This window comes from Pongo pygmaeus, chromosome 9 (genome assembly GCF_028885625.2).
Source record: "Pongo pygmaeus isolate AG05252 chromosome 9, NHGRI_mPonPyg2-v2.0_pri, whole genome shotgun sequence".
NCBI classification, from domain to species: domain Eukaryota; kingdom Metazoa; phylum Chordata; class Mammalia; order Primates; family Hominidae; genus Pongo; species Pongo pygmaeus.
The window spans coordinates 66,788,570-66,814,028 of NC_072382.2; the positions used below are offsets into that span (position 1 = coordinate 66,788,570).

Here is a 25,459-nt window from a genome sequence, read left to right on the forward strand (position 1 = left end):
TGTTACTGGTGTTAAAATTTGAGGTTTCAAGCAAAAATTAGAATTCTGGGCCGGGGGTGGGGGTTCACGCCTGTAATCCCAGCACTTTGGGAGGCCGAGGCAGGCAGATCACCTGAGGTCAGGAGTTCAAGACCAGCCTGACCAACATGGAGAAAACCTGTCTCTACTAAAAATTCAAAATTAGCCGGGTGTGGTGGCACATGCCTATAATCCCAGCTACTCAGGAGGCTGATGAGGCAGGAGAATCGCTTGAATCTGGGAGGCAGAGGTTGCAGTGAGCCGAGATTATGCCACTGCACTCCAACCTGGGCAACAAGAGAAAAAAAAATTGTTACCTTAACATATAAATAGGCCTATTATTATATTTTAATGAACTGTTTACTCTTACCTTAATTTCTAATATGATAAATATTACTAGGTATAACTCACATAAATGAGAACCCAATGGTATCCTAAGTAATTTGAACATAAAGAGATCCTGAGACCAAAAATGTTTGAGATCTGGTACAGGGTCCAAACAGGCACTCTTTAGATGTCAAAGAAACTGGAAATAAGCAATATATAAATTAACTTAAAGATGCCATGTTTCCACTTAGAAAAACTAAAAACAGACTTACTTGCTGGACACCAACAGCAAATGCCTTCAGAAATACTTCAGCAAATTCATTATACTCCTTGGAAACATTGCCAGGGCTTCCATATCTAAAAGAACATCAAAATGCCCATTGTTTCTTTATAATGCTTTATGCTAGCACTTTAAAGCAAAACCTTAATAAATTAATTTAAATCACCATATATGGATGAGATTACCTTTCAAAAAGTCTTGCTAAAATATGTAAGGCCCACTTCTTGCATTTCCACCATGGTAACTCAGGTCGATCATCTTCTTCAACTTGAAGTGTTTCCTTTAAAGAGACACTTATTTAATGATAGAGATAATACAATATAGGAGGAACAGCATGAGATGAGAACAGATTGACAAAAATGTGAATGCTTCTCTAATGCTGGCCTTTTTTTTTGAGACGGAGTCTCGCTCTATTGCCATCTCAGCTCACTGCAAGCCCCGCCTCCCGAGTTCACGCCATTCTCCCGCCTCAGCCTCCCAAGTAGCTGGGACTACAGGCGGTCGCCACAACGCCCAGCTAATTTTGTTTTTGTATTTTTAGTAGAGACGGGGTTAGCCAGGATGGTCTCGATCTCCTGATCTCGTGATCCACCCGCCTCGGCCTCCCAAAGTGCTGGGATTACAGGCGTGAGCCACTGCGCCTGGCCTGATGTTGGCCTTTCATAGTAGAAGGTTAGACTTGGAAAAGTATTAACCCTAATTAAATCAAAGAGGCATCCTCACTGCTTCACTAGTTGGTTATAAAAGACATGCTTTTTAAAATAATTCTACAAGCTTAAAGCCAAACATTTTAGCCAAGATCTAAATAGCATAGTCAAGGCCACGACAATCGTAGCTTAATCAAAATCAGTATATTTCATAATGGAAAGGGCATGAGAAACTCCATTTCAGAAATCTAGTTTCAGATATATAAGTAAAAATGCGCAACGATTTGTGTATGAGAATATTAATTATAATATTATTTGTAATGGTAAAAAATTGCCAAGAACCTGAACATTCATTAATAATGTTCAATTATGGAAGATCCATAAAAGACTACTATACAATCACTGAAAGAAGGAACTGGATCATTATACATTAATAACCTAAGACATCCATAACATATATATATATATATTTTTTTTGGAGACAGAGTCTCGCTCTGTTGCCAGGCTGGACTGCAGTGGCACAATCTCGGCTCACTGCAACCTCTGCCTCCCTGATTCAAGTGATTCTCCTGCCTCAGCCTCCTGAGTAGCTGGGACTACGGGCTTGCGCCACCACACCCTGCTAATGTTTGTATTTTTAGTAGAGATGGGGTTTCACCGTGTTGGCCAGGATGGTCTTGATCTCCTAACCTCGTGATCCGCCCACCTCAGCCTCCCAAAGTGCTGTGATTACAGGCTTGAGCCACCACGCCCAGCCTATTCATAACATTTTTTTTAAGTAGGATAAGGAAGTGAATATACAGAGCAAGTGAACTCTCTCATACATCGCTAGTGAAAGCAGTGCTACAGCCACTTTGGAAGTTACTTGTAAAGTAAAACATACACCTACCTTATGACCCAATTCCTTTCTTTGATATTTATGCAAGAGTGTGAAAAACGTGACCACAAAAAGACACGTAACAATGTTCATAGCTTTACCTATAATACTGAAAAAGTAAAACTACCCAGATGTCCATCAACATACATAAATTGTGATATATCTATACAATGGGATACTGCTCAACAATAAAAAATAATAAACTACCACTATACGACATGAAAGAATCTTATAAATATATTAAGTGAAAGAAGCCAGGAACAAAAGGTTACTTATTAAGTTTTAAAACAGATTAAATCTATTGTGCAGGAAATGAGATGGTGGCAGAGATGACTAGAACCAGCCATGATGAGCAAACATTCTGAGGTGATGGCTACATGGGTACATAATAATTGTGTTAACTCACTGAACTGTTTATTTATAATCGGTGCATGGATTATAAATTATACCACAAAAAGGTGTACAACATATATATGAGACGTTTAAAAGTTATATTTTATATCTATTAAATGTGCAAAGAAAAATATACACCAAACTAGTTTCCTATGGAGGGTGTAGAAATGTTGTTTCTTCTGCATTGTTTGTAAACCTTTTTGGAACAAATCTTTAAAAAAAATTAAACTACAAAATAGGACTTTGGTCTCACTTATGCGATTAACAATATTATATTGGACAAATTACATAACCCTCCCATGTGTAAGTTTAAAATAAAAGTCAGAAGGATTTTGAGGGTTAAATAAGTATATATTAATAACAGTACATAAAACACACTGTAAAACAGGCTGGGCACGGTGGCTCACACCTGTAATCCCAGCACTTTGGGAGGCTGAGGCGGGTGGATCACAAGGTCAGGAGTTCAAGACCAGCCTGGCCAAGATGGTGAAACCCTATCTCTATGAAAAATAAAAAAATTAGCCAGGCATGGTGACAGGTGCCTGTAATCCCAGCTACTTGGGTGGCTGAGGCAGGGAATTGCTTGAACCTGGGAGGCAGAGGTTTCAGTGAGCTGAGATCGCACCACTGCACTCCAGCCTGGGCGACAGAGTGAGACTCTGTCTAAAACAAAACAAAACAAAACAAAACAGGGTATTCAGTTATCTGTAAATTCCCCTATATCTCTAGAAAACTAGACTATAGGCCGGGCACAGTCGCTCACGTCTATAATCCCAGCACTTTGGGAGGCCAAGGTGGGTGGATCACCTGAGGTCAGAAGTTTGAGACCAGCCTGGCCAACATGGTGAAACTCCATCTCTACTAAAAATACAAAAATTAGCCGGGCTTGGTGGCACACGTCTGTAGTCCCAGCTACTTGGGAGGCTGAGGCATGAGAATCGCTTGAACCTGGGAGGCGGAGGTTGCAGTGAGCCGAGATTGTGCCACTGCACTCCAGCCTAGGCAACAAAAGCGAAACTTCATCTTAAAAAAAAAAAGAAAAAAGAAAACTAGACTATAAAGAAAAATTGTAATAATTTTAAAAAGTTTGATTATAAAAACACAACTGGACAACTCTGAATGTACTAAAAACTACCAAGTTATACTTTAAAAGAATAAATTTTATGGTATGTGAGTTATTTCTCAATAAAGTTATTATGAAAAAATAACATAACTACAAAGTTTGGCCAATCTATAAATCAAGTTCTTCCTCTTCCTCTGTACGTGGGCATCTGACAAATTAACTAGGCTAAGAGCCAGCTATGAGCTCTTAATTTATCAACTTAGAGGGAACAGAAGATTTAGGATGAAATAAAAGGATAACAGAAGCACTTAACCAATAACATATTAAAAAAAACACCCTTTACAACTTTTTACACTAAGTAAATGTACAGATGTAATGTATATGTAAACAAATGAAAAGGTACCTCTAATCTAGAAAAAAATACATCACATATTATAAAAATTCGTAAAGAATGTTACAGGAAACACCAGTTAAAGTCTTCAAAAGACCATTAAATATTTATATTTTGTAATATAAGAGAACATACAGAAACTTACATTAGGTACATCCCTGTTCACAACAGTCTTTAAAATTTCTATCCATTCTGTCAGGTTCTGTTGGTTTATCAGTTCCAGTGGTAGTGTATACTAAATAAAAGTCAAGAATTAATATTTCAAAATCCTTGCTAAAGAAAATCCTACTTCTTTTTACTCTTCACAATACCTACCAAAAGTATTTCATTCAATCCACATTTCCTGCTTTTAGTACATAGGCAAACTTCTTTGCTTGTTATCTATAATGGTAAACAATGAGTGTGCATCCTTGCCATATTCCCATTTTACTGGGACATTTTATTTTCACCATAAGGTGTGATATTTATTGTAGATTTCTAATGAACACCTTTCATCAAGTTAAGAAAGATTCTCTTCTAGGATTCTAACAGTTGTTTATTTTTTTCAAAGCAGACATGGTTATTTAATTTTATCAAATGCTTTATCTGACATCCATAAAGATGGTTACAGGTCTCTATTTTAATGTGATGTAAGGGTTAATTACAAAAACTAATTTCTTACTGTTGATCCATTCTCGTATTCCTGGGATAAATCCTATTTCTCAGTAGGCCAATAAAAAAGTTTTCCAATTTGGGATTTTAGGACATCTATTTTCACAAGTGAGACGGGGCTATACTTTTACAACAGGTATGCTAGTCTCAAAGAATGAGTTGAGAAAGTATTTTGTCCTATTCCCTATGCCCTATGATAGTTTTCAAAAAGACCTATTATTTAATCCAAAAGTTATGATCCTCCTAGTTAGAAAAAATATTGAAAAGACTAGTGTTTATTCAAATTACTTAACAAAAGAATAACATAAGAGTCCAATAGAATGGCATTAAGGTGCCCTTAGATTCAGAGTGGGAGATACCTGAATGTCTTTAAAGATCTAGCAAAGACACGCAAAATCCAACCAAGGAATAGAGTTAGGCAAGTACAATCTTAATGGAGGTGAAGTCATAGATTTTTCTTCCTTTTTTTTAAGAGACCAGGTCTCGCTCTGTCAGGATGGAGTGCAGCCTTGAACTCCTGGCTTCAAGCAATCCTCCAACCTCAGCCTCCAGAATAACTGGGATTACAGGCTTACAGGTGCGAGCCACTGTGCCTGGCTCTGATCTATTTAAATGAGATTTTTAAATGTAATGGTATGACTTGAACCAAAGGTCTTGGCAGATGAGATAAACCCTTCTATGGTATACGATACAACAAAAAGAACCAGAATTTTCCTGGTTTTTAAAAATCTGTTTTACAAGTAATTACATTTCACTGCGAATACTGACCCAACCATTTCTTTTTTTTTTTTTTTTTTTTTTTTTTTTTTTTTTTTTTTTGAGACAGAGTCTCGCTCAGTCGCCCAGGCTGGAGTGCAGTAGTGCGATCTCAGCTCACTGCAACCTCTGCCTCCCGGGTTCACAGTATTCTCCTGCCTCAGCCTCCCGAGTAGCGGGGACTACAGGCACCCACCACCACGCCCAGCTAATTTTTTGCATTTTTAGTAGACACGGGGTTTCACCGTGTTAGCCAGGATGGTCTCGACCTCCTGACCTCGTGATCCGCCCGCCTCAGCCTCCCAAAGTGCTGGGATTACAGGCGTGAGCCACCGCGCCCAGCCCCAACCATTTCTTTAGTGTGTATCTTTTATCCTAGAAAAATTTAGAACATACAGAAATAATAAAAGCCATTACTGTGTACCAGTAAAGCCCACTGATTTAGTATTTTTGTGACAAGTTTAGGAATAGGTTTTGTATTGAGACAATCTATGTATATTTTGCATATCAAGTATGTGTTAGACTTCAACTGTAATCAAGTAACTGGTTTTCAGATTCATTAATTTTTTTTTTGAGACAGAGTTTTGCTCTTGTTGCCCAGGCTGGAGTGCAATGGCGTGATCTTGGCTCACCGCAACCTCCGCCTCGCAGGTTCAAGTGTTTCTCCTGCCTCAGCCTCCCAAGTAGCAGAGATTACAGGCATGTACCACCACGCCTGACTAATTTTTTTTTATTTTTAGTAGAGACGGGGTTTCTCCATGTTGGGTCAGGCTGGTCTCAAACTCCCCTCCTCAGGTGATGCGCCCACCACAGCCTCCCAAAGTGCTGGGATTACAGGTGTGAGTCACCATGCCCGGCCCAGATTCATTAATCCTTAAGGTGAAAGATACTTTCTAAACTGACTAATTTGGTTGCAGTGGATGGTTTAAGATAATTTGACATTGCCCATTTGCAATTTAATATTTATTAGGGGCCAAGCATGGTGGCTCATGCCTGTAATCCCAGCACTTTGGGAGGCCAAGGCAGGTGGATCATGAGGTCAGGAGTTCGAGCCCAGCATGACCAACATGGTGAAACCCTGTCTCCATTAAAAATACAAAAATTAGCCAGGTGTGGTGGCACGTGCCTGTAATCCCAGCTACTCAGGAGGCTGAGGCAGGAGAATCGCGTGAACCCGGGAGGCAGAGGTTGCAGTGAGCTGAGATCATGCCACTGCACTCCAGCCTGGGCGAGAGAACAAGACAGTCTCAAAAAAATAAAAAGATTCATTAGGGTTGTTAGACTTATAATTTCTGCAATTTATATTTTGCTAGAAAATCATCCACTTAATGTAGATTTTCAAGTTAACTATTATTCAAATGCTGAACTTCTTTGTTAATTTTTAACATGGTAAATGACAGACTAACTTTTTATGCATAAAAACTGCTTCATAGATATTACCTGAACAAGAGCATAGAAGATCTTGAATATTTGTTTCTGGATGAGGACAGACTGATCAGACTGGTCAGAAAGAAGCTGGATAAAACGATCCTTTAGAACTGGCAGAAAATGCTGCATTGCTGCTACCAATGGACTCCGCTCCTCTGGTTTTTTATACCTTTGAGTAGGAATACAAACTAATTCTGTAAGAATTTATTTCCACAATTTTATATATATTTAAACTATGCATTTATTTACACAAATATAATCAAATACTTCCTAACCAATTTAGAAAAAGAAAAATATCTAGAACAAAACCATAAAAAGGAAGCATCTTGAATAAAACCTTGAGTAAAGATTATCCAGTATTTTCTGAACATGTACTATGAGGTCAATAATCTTCAAGGCACACATGAGTATCCCCACTTTTATAGTTGAGGAAACTGTGGCACAGATGTTAACTATCTTTCTCAGTATTACATAGTTAGGCATGAACCTAGGAAACTGGAATCCAAGGTCTGCCCTCTTAACCACTTGACTATGCAGTCTCTAACTGTGAATCAATTGATATAGATGAGGCGGCATAATGAAATTTTTTATTATCAGCTGCTACTATTCACACAAATATAATCAAATACTTCCTAACCAATTTAGAAGAAGAAATATATCTAGAACAAAACCATAAAAAGAAAGCATCTTGAATAAAACCTTGGGTAAAGATTATCCAGTATTTTCTGAACATGTATTATGAGGTCAATAATCTTCAAGGCCCACATGAGTATCCTCACTTTGATAGTTCAGGAAATTGAGGCACAGAAATTAACTATCTTTCTCAGTATTACATAGTTAGGCATGAACCTAGGCAACTGGAATAGGTTACTGACCTCATAATAAATGAGGAAAGTAATAATAAATTATAAATAATTTATACAAATTATAAATAATAAATTAGGAAGCATTTGATTATATTTGTGTAAATAGTAGCAGCTGATAAATAAAACTGATTATATATTACCATCCTTAAGTAATTTACATACCACCACATTAAGGCAGAAGTGGTATGTATAAAGCAGAAAATATTTTATTTCTAAAAGCATCATAAACCATAAGTTCTTCTATTAACCCACAGGGCAACAAAATGTGACCAACAGGCTATCAATTATGAGCCAAGATTGTGCCACTGCATTACAGCCTGGGTGACAGAGAGACTTGATCTCAAAAAAATAAAAAAGTATCATTAAAAAGTCTGTTGGGGGCCGGGCACGGTGGCTCATGCCTCTAATCCTAGCACTTTGGGAGGCCGAGGCGGGCGGATCATGAGGTCAGGAGATCAAGACCATCCTGGCTAACACGGTGAAACCCTGTCTCTACTAAAATGCAAAAAATTAGCTGGGCGTGGTGGTGGGAGCCTATAGTCCCAGCTACTCGGGAGGCCGAGGCAGGAGAATGGCATGAACCCGAGAGGCGGAGCTTGCAGTGAGCCACTGCATTCCAGCCTAGGCAAGAGAGAGAGACTCCGTCTCAAAAAAAAAAAAAAAATCAAACAATCAATCAAATTTGTAACTACCCAAAAGCACTTCCAGTATCCTTTTTTTTTTTTTTTTTTGGAGAAAGTGCCTCACTCTGTCACCCAGGCTGGAGTGCAGTGGTGATCATGGCTCACTGAAGCCTCAACCTTCCAGGCTCAAGCTATCCTCACACCTCAGCCTCTTGAGTAGCTGGGACTACAGATATGTGCCACCACACCCGGCTGATTACTTTCTTTTTTTTCTACAGAGAGAAGGGTAGAGACGGGGTTCCACTATGTTGCCCAGGCTGGTCTCAAACTCCTGGGCTCAAGTGATTCGCCTGCCTCAGCTTCCCAAAGTGTTGGGATTACAGGCTGAGCCACTGCTCCCAGCCCCAGCTTCCATTATTAAGGAGTCAATAGGCAGACTAAATTTGTAAAATACAGATTACTGATTATAGAAATCATTATTCTAAGAGCCACAGCTTATCTTTTTGGAAAAGATATTATCAAAACAGCTTCAAATTGGTTTTCCATAGCACATCCCAGTTGTATTTATTGGTACTCCTCTTCCTTAAGAATGAAAATATAAACAATTGAATATCTGAGTACATTTTAAAATGATAATGGGAGACTTTTTTTAAAAGCTATTTTTTTTTCCTACCAGGTGAAATGAGTAACAAAGTAAATCACCAGGAATAAAAAATACAAAAAGGAATGTTCACATTAACAATGACTGCTAAAGCTATTAACACAATCTACTGACAAATTATTTCAAATATTACTTTAATGTGCTAACAAATTATACCTAGCATACATTTTAAAAGGTTATCTATACCTTTGAGTTGATAAAATAATAACAATTCACAAAAGAAAGCCATTTGCACCCTCCAATCTGATTATACAAACTACAATTATACACAAAATTCCCTTTAAACACTAAAAGTGAGAACTAATATTATGCAGCTCTATTTATGCATCACAGGTCCATTACCCACCCTAAGAGAGTTTAAATACTTGTTCTACATCAGATATTCTCTCCTACCTCCCTCAATACCCTGAATAGTGGACTGGGAGTTGAGTGGTACTAGTTGTTAATCTAAGCTAATGAGTAAAAAATTATGGTACCAAACTTATTACTACCCTGTAAGACCTGAACATTCCTGAAAGGATGAAAATATGACACTAATAAAATTCTACTACCACAAGGCTGTGATGTGTCAAACTGGAGAACCATACTCATAGAAAATCCTTAAATACTAGTCTTATCACTATTCTGTTAAAAAAAAATATTTCAGTGGTTCTCAGTATCTAAAAGATCACATCCAAATTTCCCATTCTGGCACTCAAAACCCTTTTTAACATGGTCCCAATTTACCAGTCCAAAACTATTCCCAACCTCTCACTGGAAATTATCAATACCATTAAGCAGTCTCCTCACTACCCACTAAAGACAGGGTCTCACATTTCCATCTCTTTCTTTGTTCATACCACTCCACATGGTGTGACACACCTTCCTCTTCACATGTTCTTTGTGTTCCTTCAACTGACAAGCATTTCCTGAGGATCTATGCTCCCGAGGACCACCACAAATTCCAACTTCTCCGTAAATTTTCTTAGAACTGCTTCAGTCCACACAGATCCCTTGTGAACACCTTGTGCTTCACAACGAAACACTGGCTGAAAATGAACTGAATTCCAATGATGTAGCAGCCTCCTGTATCTCCCATTTAAAAATCCCTGTCATATTCCCTCCTGCTAAGATTATGGGACAGGAGGGCCTCGAACCTCCTCAATGATATTGACAGCTTATTGTTTTTATTCTCTCCAATTTTAGTCACTCACTTACCAGAACTGTAACAGCTGGAATATTCCTTAGCAGGAAGATGGGTAGCTGGTGGGAACACAAGAAAACACCAGTACCAATGCTGTAAATGGTATATTTCTCTCCTGCTCAGAGAACAAAAGCAGCAGTTCATCAGCCACTTTGAGATGGGACCCAAAGAGAGTATTGGAGGCTAACTACAAGTCCCAGAATTAGAGGGCTCACAATGGCATCTGTGTAGCTGTTAGGACTGGCAATAAAGTCACGATCATGGTATAAAAGTCTTCCTTATGCCTTCCTCATAATATCCCATCAAACCTTTTCAAGTGCCTATACTTAAAAAACTCCTTCAACATGTGGCTTACCACTCTCAGTGCTATACCTCAACTTTCTAGGTTAGATCTTTTTTTCCTGATCCCTAAAACAAGATCTAAAATAATCACTTGGCCTAAAATCTTTTTTTCTAATACTAATGACCTATATGAACTATAATCTGCTTAAATATGCCAACAATGAAATAGGTGAGTGTGAATCCCCCCAAACACACTGATTAAACAAGATCACATGAAATTCCAATGAATTCTTCTTAAAGAATCAGAGGGAGGTTCTGGAAGTTAATCAAGAGCCTAAATTAAGATAAAAATTCACAGAAAAAAAAGCCACAAGTAATAAAGAGCTTTAATCCTCAATGTATTCTGATCACCTTCACATTTTAGAAAAACTTATCTGAAGGACTTTTATCAGCACATATTGAGGAGGCCCTCTTTAGAGATAACTTAGTTTTTGAATAGGTAAAGAGACAGTGATTAAGAAAAAAGGGCGCAAGGAGTTTCTTAGTAGAATAAAGAAAAGAAACTGCAGAGTTAGAATGCTATGTCAAAAAGAAAATAATAAATTGAAATTACCATATAATTCACTAATTTTATTATCTATGCCAAATATAATTTTACATGTTCAAATTGGCTTAAATTTTCCCAATTTTTCCTACTTCTCAAAGCTCTATAGGAATTGAAAGAAACACTTACTCATAATTTTTCACAAGTTGATAAAGGCAAAGAAGAATTCCTAGCCAACAAGCACTGTTATCGGACTGAAGATAAAAGCCAATTTTGTCCACAATGGCAGTCCAGCGGCTTGGATAATCATGTTTGATGATGTGATGAATGCATGTAGTAAGCTGTACCCTGAAAGCCAAAAATAAACAGTAAGGAAAAAATCCTAACTAGGTAAGATTTTGCTAACTCATAGAAAGGAAAATAGCTGTTTAGACAAAATCTAATTTCAAAATAACCCATGTGATTTTAGATGTATACAGAATATATATGATTCAGAATAAGTCACTGAGCAAACGAAACCCAACAAATGTTACAAATACAGGTGTTTTATTTTTCATTCCTATCATCAATAAACAAGTTTCATTTAAGAACATCAATTAGGCTGGGTGCAGTGGCTCACACCTGTAATCCCAGCACTTTGGGAGGTCCAGGCGGGAAGATCACAAGGTCAAGGGATCAAGACCATCCTGGCCAACATGGTGAAACCCCATCTCTACTAAAAACACAAAAATTAGTTGGGCCTGGTTGTGCACACTGTAATCCCAGCTACTCCAGGGGCTGAGGCCACTGCGCCCAGCCCACAAGTTTTATTTGAAGTTTTTGGTTTCATCAATGTGAAATCAAACTGTAGTAAGAAAATAAATTACAGGCCAGGCATGGTGGCTCACACCTGTAATCACAGCACTTTGGGAGGCCTAGGCAGGTGGATCACTTGAGGTCAGGAGTTCCAGACCAGTGCGGCCAACATGGTAAAACCTCGTCTCTACTAAAAATACAAAAATTAGCCAGGGATGCTGGTGCACGCCTGTAATCTCAGCTACTCAGGAGACTGAGGCAGGAGGATTGCTTGATCCCAGGAGGCAGAGGTTGTACCGAGCCGAGATTGCGCCACCTCACTCCAGCCTGGGCGACAGAGCAAGACTCAATCTCAAAAAAAAAAAAAAAAAAAAAACAAAATGACTAAGGCATTCTCCTACAATCCTACAATAGCATTTGTTGGGTAAGTTTTCTGCTACAAAAAAAAACAGGCCTATATGTTCTGAAAAGCCCCCCAGAAAAAAACAAAACGCAGGCCGGGTGCAGTGGCTCACGCCTGTAATCCCAGCACTTTAGGAAGCCGAGGCAGTTGGATCACGAGGTCAGGAAATCGAGACCATCCTCACCAACATGGTGAAACCCTGTCTCTATTAAAAATACAAAAATTAGCTGGGCGTGGTGCCGTGTGCCTGTAATCCCAGCTACTCGCGGAGCTGAGAGGCAGGAGAATCGCTTGAACGCGGGAGGCGGAAGCTGCAGTGAGCAATGATTGTGCCACTGCACTCCAGCCTGGCCACAGAGGGAAAGTCCATCTCAAAAAAACACAAAAAACAAAAAACAAAAAAACCCTGAAAGTTACATACCTGCAGAAATGGGTAAATTTTAACAATACATACCTGATGAGCTCAGGAGAATGGATAATGGCTTCTACAATATTTTCTCGAATACAATGGCGATCTTCTTCAGGAATAGTATAAGGGGATATATCCCCTGGTGCTGTTTCTCGATCAGGCCAATACTGTGTTATCATATTTTTCAAATAGATAACACCTAAAATACAGATCAGTTTGACAAAAGAATGTTTACTGTGAAAGTACTGTGAAAATCCCATAAGTGTCCATACCTCAAGTATTTCTTTCACACTATCGTTTGTAAAGTTATGCTTTCATTAACAAAATACTATATTCAATTATTTTTAAAGTTGATAATGCACAAATTGAACACTCAGTTACAGCAATCAAGCACAAAGTTATTACTAGTCACACAGCGTAAGAAAACTCTGCAAATAAACAACCCCAGAGAAAACTGGTTTTTTTTAACGTCACAACACTTTTAACCCTGTTTTCTATAGGCGAGTTAAATTAAATCAAATCAGTTTTCTAAATGAAGCCTCTAAAGACAAAACCATCATACATATCCCAACATAGCTTCTACAACTAATCACACAAAGGTAATAAAAAAATCAATTCTTATCACAGAAAAATCATAGCATATAAAGGTTCTTAATCTATAAATTTAAGTATTTCAATCCCATACCACTTCAAATTCAAATTATGTTATGGGAGAATTTACTGTGTTCAGAAATTATAGACCGCTATTTTTCTGTCAGTTATCATACTGCTACCTTTGCACATTGCTATTTGACAAAAGTTAACAAACTGATGAAGTGGTAAAATCCAGGCTGCTAGCAAAGCTTTTTACCCAGCACTTTCAGAGAGAGGGGGAGAACAGAATCACAAATCTGTAAGATGTACTGTAAAGGGAAACTGTCCAAAATTAATTCTTAAATTCTGCAAAACACTGGATCTTCTCTAATTAGCAATTCTTATCTCAAGTCCTGTACTTATTTGAACAAGGATAACCGACAGAAATAGGATTTTTATATTCTAGTTTGCTTTAATTTAGGAATTAAATATTCCATATTATAGTATTTCAAATAGATTAAGATTATATATTAAAATACCCCTCAACAAGGTATTTTTATGAGATGGAGTCTTGCTCTGTCACCAGGCTGGAGTGCAGTGGTGCAATCTCGGCTCACTGCAACCTCTGACTCCCTAGTTCAAGCGATTCTCCTTGCCTCAGCCTCCCAAGTAGCTGGGATTACAGGCATGCACCACCATGCCCAGGTAATTTTTGTATTTTTAGTAGAGACGAGGTTTCACCATGTTGGCCGGGATGGTGTCGCTCTCCTGACCTCGTGATCCACCCGCTTCGGCCTCCCAAAGTTCTGGGATTATAGGCGTGAGCCAAGGTTTTAAGATAAACTACATCTACAATAAAGAATCACCCATCTAATTATTTTATTTTGTAGAGATGGAAATAAAGTCCAGGTTATTACTACTACAGAATTTTGGTTGTTTTTCTCCAAAACAGAATAGAGACCAATACTAAGACCACACAACAGTCCCAATGTCTCTGGATGCAACCTCTGAATATTTCTATTCTAAGTAAAGAATGGAATATATGCTTATGTGATTCGGAATTTTAAACATTTTTTGCCAACAATACAGAACTTGGAACTGCACTGTGAGGATCTCATGATTCAGTCTACTCTAGCCAGAATGCTTGAGCAAAGACAGAATGAACTAATCATTCGAAATCTAGCAGATGAAACCACCATATGCCATGCACTACAGAATGTCATTCAATTATTCCAAGAACATAATTTTTTTTTATTTTTTGAGAAAGGGTCTCACTCTGTTTCCCAGACTGGAGTAAAATGGCACAATCTCGGCTCACCACAACCTCCATCTCCCATGCTGAAGCGATTCTCCTGCCTCAGCCTCCTGAGTAGCTGGGATTACAGGTGCATGCCACTACCACCGGCTAATTTTTTTGTATTTTTAGTAAAGACAGGGGTTTCACCATGTTGACCAGGCTGGTCTTGAACTCCTGACTTCAAATGATCCCCCATCTATGGCCTTCCAAAGTGCTGGGATTACAGATGCGAGCCACCGTGGCCAGCCCCAAGTATATAATTTTTAAATTAATGATATTTTAAATGTTTTGACCAATTCCATAGTTTAACTGCTTCCAACTGTGTACACACTAAAACAACTTTCCAGCGTAATTTGTTTTTCTAATACACATAACCAAGTCTCTAGAATTTATTAATATCGCTCCTAAAGGTCAAACACTTAACTTCTTAGTAAAATATTGGATTTAAAGGCAGATTCTTATCTAAAAACGGGAAAATGTAAGCTTCACTAGTAAAAGATAAATGACACTTGAATATATATAAAAAAGAAACAAGACCAGGCACAGTGGCTCATGTCTTTGATCCCAGCACTTTGGGAGGCTGAGGCGAGAGGATCACTTGAGGCCAGGAATTCAAGATCAGCCATAGTGGCTAACGCCTGTAAATCTCAATACTTTGGAAGCCAAAACCAGCCAGGGCAACACAGTGAGACCCTGTTTCTACCAAAAAAAAAAAAAGACCAGCCTCAGCAACATAGTGAGATTCCATCTCTGCAAATTAAAATAATTAGATGGGTGTAGTGACACATGCCAGCAGCCCCAGATGCTTGGGAGGCTAAAGCAGAAAGATTATTTGAGCCCAGGAGTTTGAAGATTCAGTGAGCTATAACTGAGTCACTGCACCCCAGCCTGGGCAAGGATCAAGACCCTGTGGAAGAAAGGAAAGGAAGGAAGGGAAGGAGGGAAAGGAGGAAGGGAAGGAAGAAAGGAAGGGAAGGGAGGGATAGGAGACAATAAAAATTACCCTTTTCTATTAAATTAGAAATATTTACAAAAAGATTTACTGCTAACCAGGGAGTTCAGTCATTTACATAAAATTGTTTGCTTTTAAAAAAGTCATGGCCAGGCATGGTGGCTCATGCACATAATCCTGGCACTTTGGAAGGCCCAGGAAGGCAGATCGCTTGAGCTCACAAGTTTGAGACCAGCCTGGACAATATGGCAGGACCCCATCTCTACAAAAAAATACAATTATCAGGGCATGATGGTGCGTGCCTATAGTCCCAGCTACTCAGGAGGCTGAGGTGGGAGGATGGCTTGAGCCTGGGAGGCAGAGTTTACAGTGAGTCAAGATGAGGCTACTGACGGCCGGGTGCGGTGGCTCACGCCTGTAATCCCAGCACTTTGGGAGGCAGAGGTGAGGCGGATCACGAGGTCAGGAGATGGAGACCATCCTGGCTAACACGGTGAAACCCTGTCTCTACTAAAAATACAAAAAATTAGCCGGGCATGGTGGCGGGCGTCTGTAGTCCCAGCTACTCGGGAGGCTGAGGCAGGAGAATGGCGTGAACCCGGGAGGCGGAGCTTGCAGTGAGCCGAGATCGCGCCACTGCACTCCAGTCTGGGCGACAGAGCAAGACTCCGACTCAAAAAAAAAAAAAAGATGGAGCTACTGAATTCTAGCCTGGGCAATACAGCCAGTTTGTCTAAAAAATAATAATAATAATAATAATTCCTATCTGCCTAGCAGAGTCCAGGTTATTTAATTAATTAATTTAAAGTGATAAATTATTTAAATTCATGTATTTCCTGAGTACCTACACTGTACTAGGCAACATTTTAGGCACTGAAAATGAAAATATACTGTTAACAAAACAGACCTCAGACTAAATTCTATTTCTAAAAATTTTAACAGTTTACTGCATATGGCATATTATGGCTAATTATTTAGCCATTAAAATATGAATCTGAAGGCTGGGCGTGGTGGCTCACGCCTGTAATCCCAGCACTTTGGGAGGCCAAGGCGGGCAGATCACGAGGTCAGGAGATCAAGACCATCCTGGTAAACACGGTGAAACCCCGTCTCTACTAAAAAATACAAAAAATTAGCCGGGCGTGGTGGCAGGCGCCTGTGGTCCCAGCTACTTGGGAGGCTGAGGCAGAAGAATGGCGTGAACCCCGGAGGCGGAGCTTGCAGTGAGCCGAGATCGCGCCACTGCACTCTAGCCTGGGCGACAGAGCGAGACTCCGTCTCAAAAAAAAAAAAAAAAAAAAATCTGAAGTCCGGAACTATGTAAAGAAAAGGGAAATACTCAGTATACAACATTAAGTGAAGTGAGAAAACAATTTTTTTTTTTTTTTTTTTTGAGTAGCTGGGACTACAGGCGCCCGCCACCACGCCCGGCTAATTCTTTGTATTTTTAGTAGAGACAGGGTTTGACCGTGTTAGCCAGGATGGTCTCGATCTCCTGATCTCGTGATCCCCCCGCCTGGGCCTCCCAAAGTGCTGGGATTACAGGCGTGAGCCACCGCACCCAGCCCGAACAAAATTTTTAACAAAATAGCTGTAGGGGAAAAGAACAGCAAGAAATAACACAAAAATGTAATCTGTTTTTCTAGAATGATGAAATTATTGGTACTTTATATTTCCCATAACAAAATTATTACATCTGCAAATAAATTAAAAAGAAATGAAAAGGCTGGGAGTGGTGGCTCACGCCTGTAATCCCAGCTACTCGGGAGGCTAAGGCAGAAGAATCGCTTGAACCTGGGAGGCAGAGGTTGTAGTGAGCCGCGTTCGCACCACTGCACTCCAGCCTGGAGGACAGAGAGAGACTGTCTCAAAAAAATAAAAAATAAAAAAAAATGTAAACTCCATTATTTTTTACAGACTAACATAATATTCAGAAAAGTAGTATGCCACATTTTCAGACTATTTGATACTGAGGGAAGTGGCTCAATATGTTGAACAGGAACTAAAAATAGTATAATACTTTTTAAACTGTTAAAACGATAAAAGCAAAAAGGTGGTAAGAGATGACTATATAAACAAACATGTTTGAGTCTTATAATCACCCATCAGGGAAGGACTCTAAAAATACATAGAACCTTTTAATAAACCCCATCAATTTCTATTTGAAGCTTCTATTTTAATTCAACTAAATGTCAAATTATTCCTTTAAACTCTGCCACCAGATATCAAGGTACCTGATGTTAGCTGTAAACACTGAAGGTAAACAAATTACCTGGGGGGAAAAAAATGCCAAAGGGCCATCCCAAGACACTTCTGCTATTCGATTATGAACCTTTTAAACAATAGATTACATACACTCAAAATAATTTAGGAAACTTGCCTGCCTGTCTCACAGGTAAATCCAGCTGTTCCGACATAGTAATCTGGAGCAGTGTTGAGACAAAATTCAGAGACTTGTGTGCCTACAAAGAAAAAAGTCCATTTTAAACTTCTGCAAATAAATGTACTTTAAAATTACAGATCAAAGAGGCTCCAATACATTTCCATTGCTTGGCTCGCACAAAAGGCTCTTCATTACTGGTTCCAGCCTTATTTCTCATCACTCCCTTATACTGAACTTTAAGGAATTTGATGACTTAAATCCTAAAACTTTTTGGATGTTTGCATTAGCCTGTATAGCACTGCACTTCCCATTTATCCCAACTAGCATTCTTTTTTCTTTAATTTTTGAGACAGAGTCTCACTCTGTCGCCCAGGCTGGAGTGCAGTGACACAATCTTGGATCACTGCAACCTCTGCCTCCCCAGGTTGAAGTGATTCTCCTGCCTCAGCCTCCCAAGTAGCTGAGACTACAGGTGCGCACGACCACACCCTGCTAATTTTTTTTTTTTTTTTTTTTTTTTTTGAGACACAGTCTTACTGTTGCCCCCAAGGCCAGAGTGCAGTGGCGTGATCTCGGCTCACTGCAACCTCCACTTCCTGGGTTCAAGCGATTCTCCTTCCTCAGCCTCCTGAGTAGCTGGGACTAGCAACACCATGCCCAGCTAATTTTTGTATTTTTTTAGTAGAGACGGGGTTTCACTGTATTGGCCAAGCTGGTCTTGAACTCCTGACCTCTTGATCTGCCTGCGTCAGTTTCCCAAAGTGCAGGGATTACATGTGTGAGCCACTGTGCCCAGCCCTAATTTTTTATATTTTTACTAGAGTCGGGGTTTCACCATATTGGCCAGGCTGGTCTCGAACTCCTGACCTCGTGATCCACCCTCCTCGACCTCTGAAAGTATTGGGGTTACAGGCGTGAGCCATCGCGTCTGACCCCCAACTAACATTCTTTTTTTTTTTTTTTTTTTTTTTTTTTTGAGAGAGTCTCACTCTGTCGCCTGGGCTGGAGTGCAGTGGCATGACCTCGGCTCACTGCAACCTCTGCCTCCTGGGTTCAAGCAATTCTTCTGCCTCAGCCTCCCGAGTATCTGGGACTACAGGCAGGCGCCACCATGCCCGGCTAATTTTTGTATTTTTAATAGAGACGGGGTTTCACTATATTGGCCAGGCTGATCTCGAACTCCTGACCTTGTGATCTGCCCGCCTTGGCCTCCCAAAGTGTTGGGATTACAGGCGTGAGCCACCATGCCAGGCCCTCCAACTAGCATTCTTAACCTACACTGGTGACAGCAGCTCAAAAACAATATCCTCTGTGACACCTGTTTCCTCTTTTAAGTAATTTCTCCTTAGAAACATTTCATTAAATGGCCAGACACATACGAAATCAATAAAAATGAACAGTTTGGTCCAGGCATGGTGGCTCTGGAAGGCCAAGGCAGGCGGATTGCAATGAATAGTTTGGGGGTAGTGTCCAAGGTGGTAATAATGTTATTTCTTGATATGACTGCTGTTTTATACAAGTGTGCTCAGTCTGTGAAAACTGACTGTACCTTATGACCACCTTTGTGTATACATGTTACGTTTCAAAAGAAAAGTTAAAAATCAATAGCTTTGAACATACAATAAAAGAATACAGACTATATAATCAAAATTTAATAAATACAATTTATATGAATATGCAATAGAATTTCCCACATTTTAAAATTTTTAAATTTTACACATTTTACATTATAGACCTGGATCACTTTTATTAACAGTACAAAAAGGTTACATATTCCTAAATTTGTCATATTTGCTTCTGATTTTGTTTTTTGAAAAATTTTTTGTTTGCTTTGTTGTTGTTGTTAGATATCAGGTCTCGCTATGTTGCCCAGGCTGGTCCTAAACTGCTGGGCTAGGCTCAGGAGCTCCTGCCTTAGTCTCCTAAAGTGCTGGGATCACAGGCATGAGCCACCACACCTAGCCTGCTTCTCATTTAAAGAACTGAACATTTTATCTTGAAATGGTGGGCAAAACAATCTTTTTAAAATTAACATTCAAGTCAAATCGCTTCTTCTATATTTTCTGTTTCATTCTCCTTTGTCCCAATATAACCACCACTTATACTGTCATCTTTTAGCTCAAGTATTTTTCTACACATGTTCACATGAACAATATTCTGATTTTTATTTTAGTATCTTCTTTTTTTTTTTTTGAGACGGAATTTCACTCTTATCGCCCAGGCTGGAGTGCAATGGTGCAATCTTGGCTCACTGCAACCTCCACCTCCCAGGTTCAAGCGATTCTCCTGCCTCAGCCTCCAGAGTAGCTGGGATTACAGGCACATGCCACCACACCCAGCTAATTTTTGTATTTTTAGTAGAGACGGGGTTTTGCCATGTTGGCCAGGCTGGTCTCGAACTTCTGACTGCAGGTGATCCACCCACCTCGGCCTCCCAAAGTGCTGGGATTACAGGCGTGAGCCACCTGCGCCCAGCTATTTTGGTATCTTCTTACAGACTTTACCCCACTCTGCAAACACATTCTTATAGAGAATTTTCCAGCTGGGTGCAGAATTTTCCTTTGAATATAATTTTCCTTTGAATATAGAAAATTATTTCACATTAGAATCTAGACTTTATTCTTTCAATCACTCCAAAAATTACTTATTTAGGTGTTTGTGGTATAAGACATGCCAGGAGCTGAGACTACAGGGTTGAATATGACAACCGGGCTCTATGACCTCACGGCAATTTACAGTGTTGTCAAGAAGTACAAGATAACCAAATAGATAATTGCAATATAGTACAATCGGAGATAATTGCAATAAAATACAGTCGGCACCCCCATATCTGTGAGTTCCAAATCCATGAATTCAACCAACCACAGATGAAAAACATTTGGGGACAAAAATTTTTAAATAACAATACAACAATAAAAATAATACAATACTTAATACAAGTACAGCAACTATTTACATAGCATTTACATTGTATTAGGTATTAAAAGCAATCTAGAAAGATTTAAAGGGTTCAAGGGGATGTGTACAGGTTATAAGCAAATACTACACCATTTTATATTAAGCGACTTCAGCATCCATGAATTTTGATGTCCGTGGGGGTCCTGGAACCGATCCCTCATAGTTACCAAGGGAAAAGTGTGTAATGGAAGAAGTAGCAGTATGGAAGAATCAAAAGGAGGATCCCCTAATACAGAAGACCTGAACAGAAGGAGTTAGGTGGATGAAAGGGAGGTATTGACCCTTTCCACTACCCTAGATGTGAACACTGCCAACCACTATCACTTTACTTAAACACCCTTCCACCTATGCCATTCAGCATACTATTTATTCTGGTCTCTCATCCTTCTCAGGCTCCTTTACTGATTTCTCATCCTGTTTAATCTATAAATGCTAGAATTCACCAGGACTTGGTCATAGGCCATCTTTCTTCTCCCCAGATGATCTCATCCAATCACTATCTTTACAAAGCATAATTTTCCCCTCAAAATTATTACTCTACTTCCCTGCACCACTTCTCCCAACCTCTCATCACTATCCTCACAGTAATACTCACCACTTTCCTCTTCATCAACCCAATTTAATATATCAAGTCCTGTCAATTCTATACCCAAAATCCTTCTTTAAAATGCTGCCGGGCACGGTGGCTCATGACTGTAATCCCAGCACTTTGGGAGGCCGAGGCGGGTGGATCACCTGAGGTTAGGAGTTCAAGACCAGCCTGACCAACATGGAGAAACCCTGTCTCTACTAAAAATACAAAATTAGCCGGGGTGGTGGCACATGCCTGTAGTCCCAGCTACTCGGGAGGCTGAGGCAGGAGAATCGCTTGAACCCGGGAGATGGAGGTTGTGGTGAGCCGAGATCGTGCCATTGTACTCCAGCCTGGGCAACAAGAGCGAAACTCCGTCTCAAAAAAAAAAAAAAAAATGCATCCACTTTCTCCATTCCCATGAACACCAACCTAGTCCAAGTGACTATCATCCCTCTTAATTTAACTATTTGTGCCCCCAATCATTCTCCATTTGGCAGCCAAAGATCCTTTAAAATTATAAATCAATCCCCTTTAAGCAAACCTTTTAACAAGCTTTCTACTGCACCTTCCAAGGTCCTACATGAAGACATCTCGTCCCTGCCATTTTCTTCAGTCCCATTTTAAAAAACTTTCTCAACACGCTCCCCTCACTGCCCCACCTACCAGCCTTTAGGTTCTTTCAACAAGAAAGAAACATATTTAACAGATACAAAATCACAGCTAGATAGAACTAGTAAGTTCTAGTGTTCTATAGCACTGTAGGGTAACCATAATTAACAACAATTTATTGTATATTTTCAAATAGCTAGAAGAGCAGATTTTCAATGTTCCTAGCCCAAAGAAGTGATACACATTTGAGATGAATATGCTAATTACCCTGATTTGATCATTACGTTGTTGTATACATGTACTGAAACACCACTGTACCCCATAGATATGTATTATACAATTATCATGTATCAATTAAAAAATAATAAAAGCAAAATGAAACACATGACTTCATTTCAGAGTCTTTGTACATGCTGTGTCTTTCTAACTACAACATCCTTCTCTTGCATGCTCCACCAGTTAACTGGTTCACAGCTTCACATTCTTTGGGTCTCGGCTTAAACATTATTTCCTTAGAGAAGCCTTTTCTGCCTGATCACTCAAGCTAAAGTAGGGCTCCGTATTGCTCTCATAACCATTATTTTTCTTCATAATGCTTATTACATATTTGTTTACTATATTTGTAGATGGGTCTTATGCCTGTTTCTCCTATTAATTAGACTCTAAGCCCCACTGAGTAAGGACTATACTGTTTATATCCCCAGTTCTTCATATGACACTTGGCATTTAAGCTATTAAAAAAATTCACTGAATGGATTGGAAAAGCCAAGAAATAAATGCCTTGGAAGATGTGATTGCCTAGGGGCAGTGTAGAGTGAGAAAGGTTTTTATATTTAAGGGACAGACGGATGAGCCCAAAGGACACTACTATCCACACTACTAAGGCACTTTTCAGACCATTTACATTACAGTATATATCTTATCTCCTGCATCAAATCATGAATTCCTGGAATGAACTGCTGCAATCAGACAGTCTTGGTTGTAAATCTAGGTGATGCCACTTCCTAGAATGCTAAGCCTTCAACAAGTTGATTCAGTAAATCTAAGTCTCAATTACAAAATAAGAATAACAAAATCTACTTCAGAGGATGGCTATAAGGAGTATATAAAACAACACAGAAAATATCTTAGCAAATATCAAGACATAACAAATTTTATATCCTTTATATATCCACATTCAGTACGCTCTAACATCAGAGTACGCTCTAACATCAGTAAGATGTAAATCGATGTATAGCCAAGTTACCCTTTAGTTCCTTAAATCGTCCACAAAGCACACATATATGGTTTTGTGTATACAGTCTCTCTTGAGATCCCAACATTGAAGTTTTTCCTTAACTTGAAACAGACTACTTTATATGATTAGAACCCCAGATTAAACTGTTGGTTTATGTTTGGGAGCCATGTTGGAACAACAAAAACTGCCCAGCACAGTGGCTCACACCTGTAATCCCAGTGCTTTGGGAGGCTGAAGCAGGAGGATCACCCGAGGTCACGAGTTCAAGACCAGCCTGAGCAACATAGCAAGACACTACCTCTACAGAAAATTTAAAAAAAAAATTTTTTTTGAGACGGAGTCTCACTCTGTCGCCCAGGCTGGAGTGCAGTGGCGCAATCTCAGCTCACTGCAACCTCTACCTTCCGAGTTCAAGTGATTCTCCTGCCTCAGCCTTCCGAGTAGCTGGGATTACAGGCACCTGCCACCGCGCCCGGCTAATATATATATATATATATTTTGTATTTTTAGTAAAGACGGGGTTTCACCATCTTGGCCAGGCTGGTCTTGAACTCCTGACCTCGTGATCCACTGCGCCCAGCCTAAAAATTATAATAGCTGGAAATGGAAGCATGCGTTTGCAGTTCGAGGCTGCAATGAGCTATGATCACCACTCCACTCCAGCCTGGGCAGCAAAGCAAGACCTCAACTCTAAACAACAACAAAAACCACCATTGTTTTTGTTGGCTGAACAGATGTATAGCTACATTACGTGTGTTAAGGCAGGCAAATCTAACCCATAGTAATAGAAGTCAGAAAAACAGTAACTTGGAGGAGAAACAGTACTGAATAGGAAGAGTATCACGGAAACTTTCTAGGCCAATGAAAATGTTACATGTGTCTTGGTCTGGGTGCTGGTTACCCAGATTTAACCTAAAAAAACAAAATTGAGACTATTTTTACCCCAACTTTCACAGTAGCATTACTCATAATACCCATAAGTGGAAACAACCTGTATGCCCATCAACTAATGAAAGTAAAATGTGTCTTATCGATACATACAATAGAATGCTATTCGGCAATTAAAAAAATGAAATACTGATACATGTTACAATAATGCATGAACTTTGAAAACATAATACTGCATGAAAGAAGCCAGTCACAAAAGACTACATATTGTATGATTGAATTACATGAAATGTCTGGAATACACAAATCTACATAGACAGAAAATAGGATTGTTGCCTAGGGCTAGGAATGGGGTCGGGGCGGAATGGGGAGTGACTGGTAAGATATGAATTTTCTTTGTGGGGTGATGGAAATGTTTTAAAGATTGGGTGATGGCTGTACAACTGTGAACATACTAAAAGCCACTGTATTGCATACTTTAAATGTGTGAATAGTTAAATCGATAACACTGAACTATGAAAATAAGCACTTACCACTTTTTTTTGAGATGGAGTCTCGCTTTGTCTCCCTGGCTGGAGTGCAGTGGCGCAATCTCAGCTCACTGCAACCTCCGCCTCCCAGGTTGAAATGACTCTCTTGCCTCAGCTTCCTGAGTAGTTGGGATTACAGGGACATGTGCTGCTACACCCAGCTAATTTTTGTATTTTTAGTAGAGATGGATTTTCACCATGTTGGCCAGGCTGGTCTCCAACTCCTGACCTCAAGTGGTCCACCCACCTGAGCCTCCCAAAGTGCTGGGATTATAGGGGTGAGCCACCACGCCCGGCCCAACACTCATCACTTTATTAACCTTATTAATTACCTTCAAAAACATATAAGTATAAATTTTAAAAGTGTGATGGATGAAAAAAAGCATAACTTTCAGCAAGGCCTGGTGGCTCACGCCTGTAATCCCAGCACTTTGGGAGGCTGAGATGGGTGGATCACCTGAGGTCAGGAGTTCGAGACCAGCCTGACCAACATGGTAAAACCCTGTCTTTATTTAAAAAAAAAAAATACAAAAATTAGCCAGATGTGGTGGCGGCTGCCTGTAATCCCAGCTACTTGGGAGGCTGAGGCAGGAGAATCACTAGAACTTGGGAGGCAGAGGTTGCAGTGAGCCGAGATTGCGCCATTGCACTTCAGCCTGGGGAACGGAGTAAGCCTCCATCTCAAAAAAAAAAGCATAACTTTATAACTTTCAGACAACTAAGCTAAAGTTAAAAATAAGAAAGGATATTTCTGTTAGCGGGGATACAGCACAGGCAATCTCAACCAGGGACATCCATCTAGCTGCCCCATACACATTTCTACCCACCTGAAATCCTTAAGACATGAAGACTTGTATTCTC

General features: G+C 39.6%; 1 protein-coding gene across 3 annotated transcripts in view; it reads right to left on the minus strand.

Annotated features, from left to right (window-relative positions):
• Window positions 1–25,459, minus strand: part of IPO7 (importin 7) — a 61,442-nt gene that overhangs the window by 25,477 nt on the left and 10,506 nt on the right. Inside the window, exons 2-8 of one of the 3 annotated variants that reach the window (XM_054439290.2) lie at window positions 17,800–17,881; window positions 12,643–12,796; window positions 11,180–11,338; window positions 6,844–7,000; window positions 4,142–4,231; window positions 811–905; window positions 618–702 (exon numbers count right to left, since the gene is read on the minus strand). In XM_054439290.2, the coding sequence (XP_054295265.1) occupies window positions 618–702; window positions 811–905; window positions 4,142–4,231; window positions 6,844–7,000; window positions 11,180–11,338; window positions 12,643–12,796; window positions 17,800–17,881 (822 nt within the window). The remainder of the gene's footprint in view (window positions 1–617; window positions 703–810; window positions 906–4,141; window positions 4,232–6,843; window positions 7,001–11,179; window positions 11,339–12,642; window positions 12,797–17,799; window positions 17,882–25,459) is intronic. The other 2 variants (XM_063671936.1, XM_063671937.1) reach the window with 2 other exon arrangements.